Source organism: Dreissena polymorpha, chromosome 3 (genome assembly GCF_020536995.1).
Source record: "Dreissena polymorpha isolate Duluth1 chromosome 3, UMN_Dpol_1.0, whole genome shotgun sequence".
In the NCBI taxonomy this organism is placed as follows: Eukaryota; Metazoa; Mollusca; class Bivalvia; order Myida; family Dreissenidae; genus Dreissena; species Dreissena polymorpha.
In genome coordinates, this window is record NC_068357.1 from 109,497,089 (window position 1) to 109,506,420 (window position 9,332).

Genomic DNA, 9,332 nt, shown 5'->3' on the forward strand with positions numbered 1-9,332 from the left:
TAAAAGTGATAGCGAAAACGTGCGACAATGCCCGAAAGGACCGACTTTAGCGTCCGACGCCAGGAAGCTGCCGTCCAATCTCGCGTATTCGTTCAAAGGGGTCGGGATCGGGTCGGGGATCAAACCTGATTGGCGGAAAGGTGATCCTCTCTGGCACTTGCACTGGTGGTTTAAAAAATATAAGATATGATAGAAAATGTTCATTTAAGTAAATGGAAAGGAATGATAAACACTAAACACCAGAAGCAGCAGCAACCGCAAATCATCAGCATCAACGATTACTTTTCCAGTGGTTTTGGGACTGATGCTACCAATATCTATACGCGTTTTACAATTAATACGCGTTTTATAATGCAAATGCTTCATTTTCACTATTACTTTTATCATCATCAATTCCACTACCACACCAAGCAGCAGCAGAATTAGCTCATCAACAACACTTCATCTTGAAGTTGGTGGATCGGTTTCGTAGTCATCTGAACAAAAGCAGGTTCGATTTCCAGCGCGGCACTTGGTCATGATTTTATTTATGAAACATTTTGTGCTTTAAATCTAATTCAAGTAATACGTGTGTTTTCTACTGGCATATGCACTTAGCTATCAGCCTAGTCAGTATGTATGAATAGACAAAGGTGGCTGAAATATATTTCAACACAGAACATATCAAAACAAACAAATATACTACATGTACCACTCAGTTCGCAAAACAACTTTTTGGGAGACAAGTACGTTAAGGGGAATACCAAATTAAAAGAAAAACTTTCATTTAATTTGGCCTTTAAACCAATATGTTCCGTCAACTCGCATATATCAAATCTCGACCACTATTCCCGATCAACTCACCTCTATTTTATCTCGGCCACTGTGCTGAATCTGTTTAACTATATAAAATCTAGGCCACTGTGCTGAATCTGTTCACCTATATCAAATCTCTGCCACTGCTGAATCTATTTACCTTTATCAAATCTCTGCCACTTTGCTGAATCTATTCACCTATATCAAATCTCGGACACTATGCTGCATCTATTCACCCATATAAAATCTGGGCCACTTTTCTCCATCTACTCACCTATATCAACTATGCGCTACTTTTCTCCATCTATTCACCTATATCAAACTCGGCCACTATACTGCATCTATTCACCCATATCAAATCTGGGCCACTATTCTCCATCTACTCACCTATTATCAAATCTCGGCCACTATGCTTCATCAACTCACCTATAACAAATCTCGGCCACTATTCTCCATCTACTCACCTATTTTTAAATTTCGGCTACTATGCTCCATCTACTCACCTTTATCAAATCTCTGCCACTATTCTCCATATACTCACCTGTTATCAAATCTCGGCCACTATGCATCATATACTCACCTTAATTAATTCTCAGCCACTATGCTCCATCTACTCATCTATATTAAATCTCGACCACTTTGCTCCATCACTCACCTATTTCAAATCTCGGCAACTATGCTCCATCTACTCTTCTGAACTAAATCTCGGCCGCTATGCCACATCGACTCACCTATATTAAATCTCGGCCCCTATGCTCCATCTACATTTTGTACTCTTCTAAATTCAATCTCGACCGCTTTGCCCCATCTACTTACCTCTATCAAATCTCGGCCACTTATCCTCATCTACTCACATATATCAAATCTCGTCCGGCAGCACTTGGTCACTCGACACACGGCTAAACCCGACACACATGGGCACGGACCCACGTCCCGCTCCGTGGCCCGACATGTTCGTAGAAATGTGGAAATTTTTTCTGGAAGTTAAAAACACACATTTATTTTCAGACAAACGCATTTAGGGTGGTTGGAGATTAAGACAAGACTAATATCCATAGATTCTCAACGAACTTGCCAACCGACCATGGTTGTAGGACTTAATTGTTAAATCCCTAGACTGTCTGGCCACAAAACCAGCTCTTAAAACAAATCAATTAACTGTTTATTTGACCAGACGCGCTTTTCAAAGATGGTTTTCACCCTATTGCGTATTTACTCTGTCAGTGTCAATTAACCTGTTTTCGATCCCAACCGGTTTATGAACATCGCCTTTGTATTACTTTATTCTTACAATCGGTTAAATAATACTAACGTGAAAACTTTAAATATTTGCTAAAAAAGTATTATCAGAATAAGAAACTTTATCAATAACTCCTGGACCATCTAAAATCCAAATCGTCAAAAAACAATGATGATGGATACAATAATTATAATTATTTATGTTATAAACATAAGCATTAAAAAGCATGTTCGATAAATAAAAGATTAATTACTTAGGTTTTTATTACATAAGCTTACGGGCGAGTTTAAAATATTTAGTCAATTAATTGAACATAACCTTACGATGCGCCTTTTGAAGTCTGCAGTTGATTAATTGCCACTTATTTATCAATGTCGTTTAAAACAACAACAAACCACATTAATTGAACATAACCTCACGATGCGCCTTTTGAAGTCTGCAGTTGATTAATTGCCACTTATTTATCAATGTCGTTTTAAAAAACGACAAACCACATTGTGATGTTGATAATATGGTTCATGCAGGAATAAAGATTGATGATGTTTGTTAACCATTGCTTTCATTTTGTTAATCATAGTTCAGCGATTTAACACCGGTTTCTTATGTAAATTACGGTATTTACAATAATATTGTGTTTTATATTTTAATTTTTTTTTGTCACGAAACACTTTATTTTTTACTTTCCATGCTTCTTCATTCACACTACACACGTTAAATATAAATTTATGGTTAAATAAAATAGATCTGGTTAACTAAGATTACTAATATAGACGACTAGACAACGAACAAAAGGTGAAAAATTGAACACCAAAACCCACTTCCACTTTATAATCGCTAAAACTGCATATCAAAAACAACTATATATCAAACGCGAATGTGTGTTCTATTCCGATGTAAAGGTCACGGACTGGTTGACACCGTGAGAACTGCTAGGGTTATCAGTATTGCATAAATACTTAAGTCTTTATGACTACATAATTCGTGAGTAAAAAGTCTTGATCGAAGATTTATTATTTCTTTTCATCGATTATCCTATTCTATATTTTATTTTGTTTGGGCGAATTGCAGAACTACATAATTCGTGAGTAAAAAGTCTTGATCGAAGATTTATTATTTCTTTTCATCGATAATCCTATTGTATATTTTAATTTTTGGGGCGATTGCCTTCTGCAATTCGCCCCATATGTAACATAATATACGTATACCGGAAAGTGTAGTCCGTTCCTGCATTTAACCACTTTGCATCCAGATTCTGCATTCGCAAACAAAATAGCTCCGATGAGCGCATTCCATCCATGGCAACGTCTTTTCACTGTGGCATTAGAACCCGAGTAACACGCAGTCCTATGGAAGGTGTATACAGCGACGAAATATCGGTTCAATACTGAACTATCTACACTTAACCGATACAGCGCATTTATGTTCTTTCGTTTTAAGAAATCAACTGCGTTCGCGATATGGGCGACAAAATTGAATATATATATATATATATATATATATATATATATATATATATATATATATATATATATATATATATATATATATATATATATATATATATATGAATAATAATTGAATCTACATGATGCATAGAAACCTTATGACAACGTTTGTCTTCACGAAATCTCAGAAACATATAACACTTAGTCAGAGTAAAAACCTAGGTCACCAGTTTAAATGATAATAATCGAAATTGTATTCACAAACGTTTCGCAGTTATGAATTGGCACATACGACAAAGACATGTTTTAAAAAGCAGCATTTACTTTTAACCAATAGCTAAATCATATATTATGTTGACTGCCTGTCACCCTTCCTTTATTCCATCTGTTTTATTAAACAAAGGTGATTGGTTGGCATCACGGTGTATAGTGTTTTTACGACCACAAACTTTGAGCAAAATCGCCCCACCAGTACTTTCAGTACTTTGATTTTATATTGTATTAAAACAAGACAAGTTTTGTAAATGGAATTTCCATAATGGAATTCTAGTCGTAGAGGAATACGTATGTTCAAATGATAATCATTAAATGGTGATTGCACACTTTTCCGTAGTAAAATATGTATATTCCAACGATAACAATTAAATGGTGATTGCACATATTTTTTATTTAATATAAAAAATTCTCATTTTAAATTTGTCATCATATTTTCTTTGCTTTTAGAAAGTGTAAAATGGGAACTGTTTTTGTAATTTTGTCTCCATAACATCAAGAAGATGCTAAACAGTGCACATACATCTCGACATTTGCGTTTAGACACACTCTCAATAACGTTGAATGGGTTGTGTTGATTTTAAACTTGCGATTTTAAAAATGATAACTAAATTTAAAAAATGAATTGCGTGGTAGGTTATGCAATAGGGCACAACTGCATTGCCATTAGCGCTTTGATTCTCTATTGTCAAGATGATTGATACTCTTAGGAAGGAGTTTATGGAAAAAATGTGCTACATTTATCTACATCAGTTCAATTTATGTATATTTACATGTATATCAGCTTAATATTGTTTATTTGTATTGTCTGTAACCGTATCCTGTGTTGGCATTTGATGATTTGTTCAACGATTTTATCATGTGTTAGCTTAGACATGAAATGTATTGATCGGAAATCTGGTTGATCTTGTTCATTTCTTTGTTACATGGCTATTCAGCGCCATTTTGAACAAATTACCATTATTAATCTCACTTTGTCATCGGGTTACTTTACATGAGTTGATAGTACGAACGTTACTATTAACCCATTTATGCCTAGCGTCTAGAAAAAAAGGCCTTGGCAAACAGCGTAGATGAAGATTAGACGCCGCATGATGCGGCGTCTCATCTGGGTCTACGCTGTTTGCTTAAAGGAATTTCTGTAAGAAATATTCTAAAAATAGAAATAAATATACCAGACATCCCTTATTTTGGAAATGAATTGATCCAATTTAGAAGGATGGGAGAGTCCACTAGGCATAAATGGGTTAAACTTTACATCCAGCGCATTACATAAATTAGTAATATTTACACGTGTTACCCCGTGAACAAACTCATACCAGTTTGCAGCAGGTTTCCGGCCGACACACGTGGATGTAGTCCGTTATTAATCCCACATTTACCTGTAAAGACAACAAAATAAGTATTGATCTATGAAAAAACTGTACGAAGTTTTTGACAACAAAGTATACATGCACTCATTTTGCACTGACCTTTAACAAAAGAAAATCAGTGTGTGATTAATTTGTATGACATTTATAAAGCGGAATAATGAAATAGGGGATAGACAAAAAACATAGATCCGTTTTTCGACGATCTTTTGTTCTTTTAATAAAATATTTGTATTAATATTCATTAAGAGCAATTGATAAATACAAAGCGTCGTAAATAACATGTTGGCAGGTAGGACAAACACAACGGTATTTAACCCATTTATGCCGAGTGGACTCTCCCATCCTTCTAAATTGGATCAATTTATTTCCAAAATTAGGGATGTCTAGTATATTTATTTCTATATTTAGAATATTTCTTACAAAAATTCATTTAAGCAAACAGCTCAGACCTTGATGAGACGCCGCATCATGCGGCGTCTAATCTTCATCTACGCTGTTTGCCAAGGCCTTTTTTCTAGACGCTATGCATAAATGGGTTAAGAAAACCATTAATTGGTAAATTGATTTAAATGTGGGACTTATACGTACTTATATGCGAAGCGAAATTATATAATGTAATTAGAAAGAAAACACGGCACAACGCCTGTTACTATTTTTTAATGATAGACATAGTCCGTATTGTTTTTTTCTCCTAAAATAAATTAATTTCAATTTTTATTCAAAATTAGGATCGTTTATACAAGCCAATAACCTTGAGTCTGAAATACTTAAATACTCTAAGCATCCTCGTTGTAATAAAAAACACATTTATTACAAACAAAACACAACAACAAATACATTTATAACTTACCTCCAGCAAATAACGTGACAATTATTATAAGTATGCCAACATAATCCATTGTCGGTAAAGTTGACCGCAAGGCGTACTGTTTACCGTGGTCATTAACAATGGTGCTCTTTATATTCTCGTCCAACAAGTCAGAGTAATAAATCACATGACTCTCATACAAAGTAATGTAAATATCCTGCTATAAATATTAAACGGAGGTTGTTTACTGTCACAAAGTTATGAAGTATCCCGTTTGTTGATATAAACTGCCTCAAGTAGAAATAATATATTGTGGTCATTATCTTTCTAGTGGATGACCACTAATTTGACAAAACATATTACAAACATTCGGCAAATGGTTTTTTACCAGACTATTTTCATTTTATACAATAGAACATAGGCACATCATGTTTATCCTATCACTACTGTTGATAAAGAACCAGAAGAGGAAGACTAATAATTTAACGACAAAGATGATGATTCAGGCGTCGCTAAACAACATTGAGTTTTTTCGTAAGGGTCGCTTTAGTTAAGAGTCTAATTAGCTTATATATATATATATATATATTATCACACTTTTCTGAAAATAAACGAAAGCTCCATGCACACATAATCTACCCAACCGCAGTACATATCTAAGTTTTCAATACAAATATAGAAATGAAGTTTTTAGATGTCAAACAACATTGACACAATATGTAAATCGTGCAATTTCGTTTGCAAAAAACTAAAGTTTGCTTGTCAAATGCTTATTTACCAACTTACTTGATATGAAACACTCATGTCAAAGTTGCTGTTAATGAAATGCAACAACAAGCATTTAAATAAACAAGTATTTAATTGCTACGCTTAAGTCATGTTAATTCAGATGTGTCAGTCCTGTCAACATAAACAAGAAACACTTTGCACGACATCACGAGATAAACATAAAGACGATATAATTTTTTTTTTAAATAAATGCGCGTCTTTGTAATCGTGACGATTTTATGTTTGCCTTGTTTTGCAATATAATTTTACATTTGCTAAATGGCCTTTCCCATTCCGCCCAAAAAACTATTTTGAAAAAAGACAACTTACGAGCAGCGTAAAAATGCCTTGCGCATGTAAACATTTTATTTACATTTGAGCCGTGCTCTTTGAAAATGGGGTTTTATGCATGTGCGTAAAGTGTCGTCCCAGATTAGCCCGAGCAGTCCGCACAGGCTAATCAGGGAAGACGGAAAATGTCGTCCCTGTTAAGCCTTTGCGGACTCCACATGCAAATCTGGGACGACGCTTTAAGCACATGCAATAAACCCCATTTTCACAGAGCGCGATTCGTGTATATCCAATTTGATAACTAATTGCTTCAAGTATAACGCGTCGGCGATCGAGCTTCGGGTTTTAAGCATGATTCGAGACAATATATTATAAATGTAAAACAAAAAAAAATGCGATATAATTTTCCTCAAGCTACCGAGATTTTTAATTTGCAAATGATAAATTGATTGGTTTTGATCATCAGACTGAAGTGTTATGTTTTAAGATTTAAATGCTTCATGACCAAAAGAAGAACATTTCTAAATAAATGTATCGGAAATGACACTTTTTATCAAAGTTGCGGACACAGAGCATCATTATGATTCATGCGTCGAAGCAAATTGCATTTTGTTGAATCTCTACAATAAATACCTATCAAGTAAAACCATATCGTGAAACGTCATTAGAACCTGAGATACCGTAATCTCCTTTCAATCAAACACCGCAATGATTACAGGTTGAACCGTCACAGCTCTTATTGAGGACTTCATATTGTTTTGGATACTAACAATCTAAAACCCTATCCTTTAGTCGTTTGAATTGATTTCCTATCCACACGACACTAGTTCAATAAGAGCATGTGCATATGATTTAATTCTGACTGGCCCTTCGGTTGAATGTTTCTCTGTCTGGCTATTAAATTGATGCGATACGCAATGTAAAGTCTGCATTCGCACAAAAACCTTCCTATAATAAACCTATTATTGGTTTTGCTGGCTTTTTGGTGTTCGTGTTTTGAAAGGGATGCTCTCTCTTGGTGTGTGTAACGTTTTAAAGCGGGAGGATATTCTTTCCTATGTAATTGTTCTTGAAGCTTTATAGAGAAATGCGCATTGTGGGATTCTGGTTTTATTTTTTGGCAGGATTAATTTATTCAGTATAGTGACCGTCCTTTTATAAACACAAAGTAAAAGTATAGTTGTATAAGAAAAGTATGATTCCCATTATCAAAACAAGATCTATATTTGAAGCAGGTGACCAATTGGCATAATTTTAGACACAGGAAACACAAAATGCCAAACAACAAGTTAATGAGACTTAGGTTAGTCGATGAAAAGCATACACCCGAGGCTTTACAACCGTTTTAATCCTTTCAGCGCTGGAACCGAATTTTGAAGGCCTTTGCAAACAGTTTGGATCCAGATGAGACGCCACAGAACGTGGCGTCTCATCAGGAACCAAACTGTTTGCTATTCTGATAGTATTCTTTGAAGAAAATCGAAGAAAATGCTAATTTTATAAATTCAACCGACGACATTTTAGCAGACGACAAATTTCCCAGCATGCAAAGGGTTAAAGGTGACAAGACCTCACACTTGGACAAGTAATATTCACAAATCAGTCAGCGTAAATACAAATTTATCTTTTACATTTCTATAAAGGATAAAACGGTATAATTTAATTGCGATTTCACTCCTGAATGATCGGATTTTAAGCAAAGCAATTTTATTGTAACTTTCGTATGCGTTAACGTATCAATACAAGCGAGAGATATATAGCACAACTTAGTTTCATAATCGTATTATATTATAGCACTCCAGGGAAGATGCCGCACTGTCGGCCGCGTATTGTCAAATAACACGACTTTGTCGCGTATGCTTATCCAAACTTGAATACTAATTATTGGTTTCTTAAATTAATTAAGCATAAGAATCTTCCTGTAAACAAATTAAACAGTCGTATTGGTGTAGTTGATATGGTGTACGCCTAACGATCCGGAGGTCACGGGTTCGATCCCCACCGTGGGAGCTCTCCGTTCTTTAAATTTTCCCCCTTAGACACAAAGTACAGTGTCAAGTCCCGGGAAACGGACTCAGAGAGTGTCAAATGAGCAAAAGGCTTTCTATGTAATCGAGCTGTATTAAATAGGTATAAAATAAACAAAATACTGAAATGCTATCTATAAAATTACATTTATTTTGACAGATTTTTGCCATTTTATGGGGTTCCTGTTGTGGTTCATACTATAAGGTTTTGTTAATTATGTGCAGTTTTCATATCCTATCAGAGGTTCGCAAATCTATGTATTCTGTTTGGAGGTCCCTTAAATCAAATGAGATTTATTTCGTATAAAATAA

At 34.8% G+C, this 9,332-nt stretch overlaps 1 protein-coding gene across 1 annotated transcript; it reads right to left on the reverse strand.

Moving 5' to 3' along the window:
- Nucleotides 1–46: 46 nt before the first annotated feature.
- Nucleotides 47–6,171, reverse strand: LOC127872490 (uncharacterized). Its single transcript, XM_052415819.1, has 4 exons — nt 5,977–6,171; nt 5,073–5,135; nt 1,650–1,772; nt 47–162 (listed from the first exon to the last, which is right to left on the reverse strand). The coding sequence occupies exons 1-4, from the start codon at nt 6,023–6,025 to the stop codon at nt 47–49; spliced, it is 351 nt and encodes a 116-aa protein (XP_052271779.1). The 5' UTR covers nt 6,026–6,171.
- Between the last annotated feature and the right edge of the window lie 3,161 nt (nt 6,172–9,332).

Bases quoted from the DNA above. Each gene is read 5' to 3' on its own strand.
- LOC127872490 (XM_052415819.1), bottom strand. From the start codon at position 6,025: ATGGATTATGTTGGCATACTTATAATAATTGTCACGTTATTTGCTGGA. The intron at 1,773-5,072 runs GTATGAGTTTGT...TTTAACTTCCAG, and splicing joins CGGAAACCTGCTGCAAACTG to AAAAAATTTCCACATTTCTA. The intron at 163-1,649 runs GTGAGTAGATGA...TTAAACCACCAG, and splicing joins CCGGACGAGATTTGATATAT to TGCAAGTGCCAGAGAGGATC.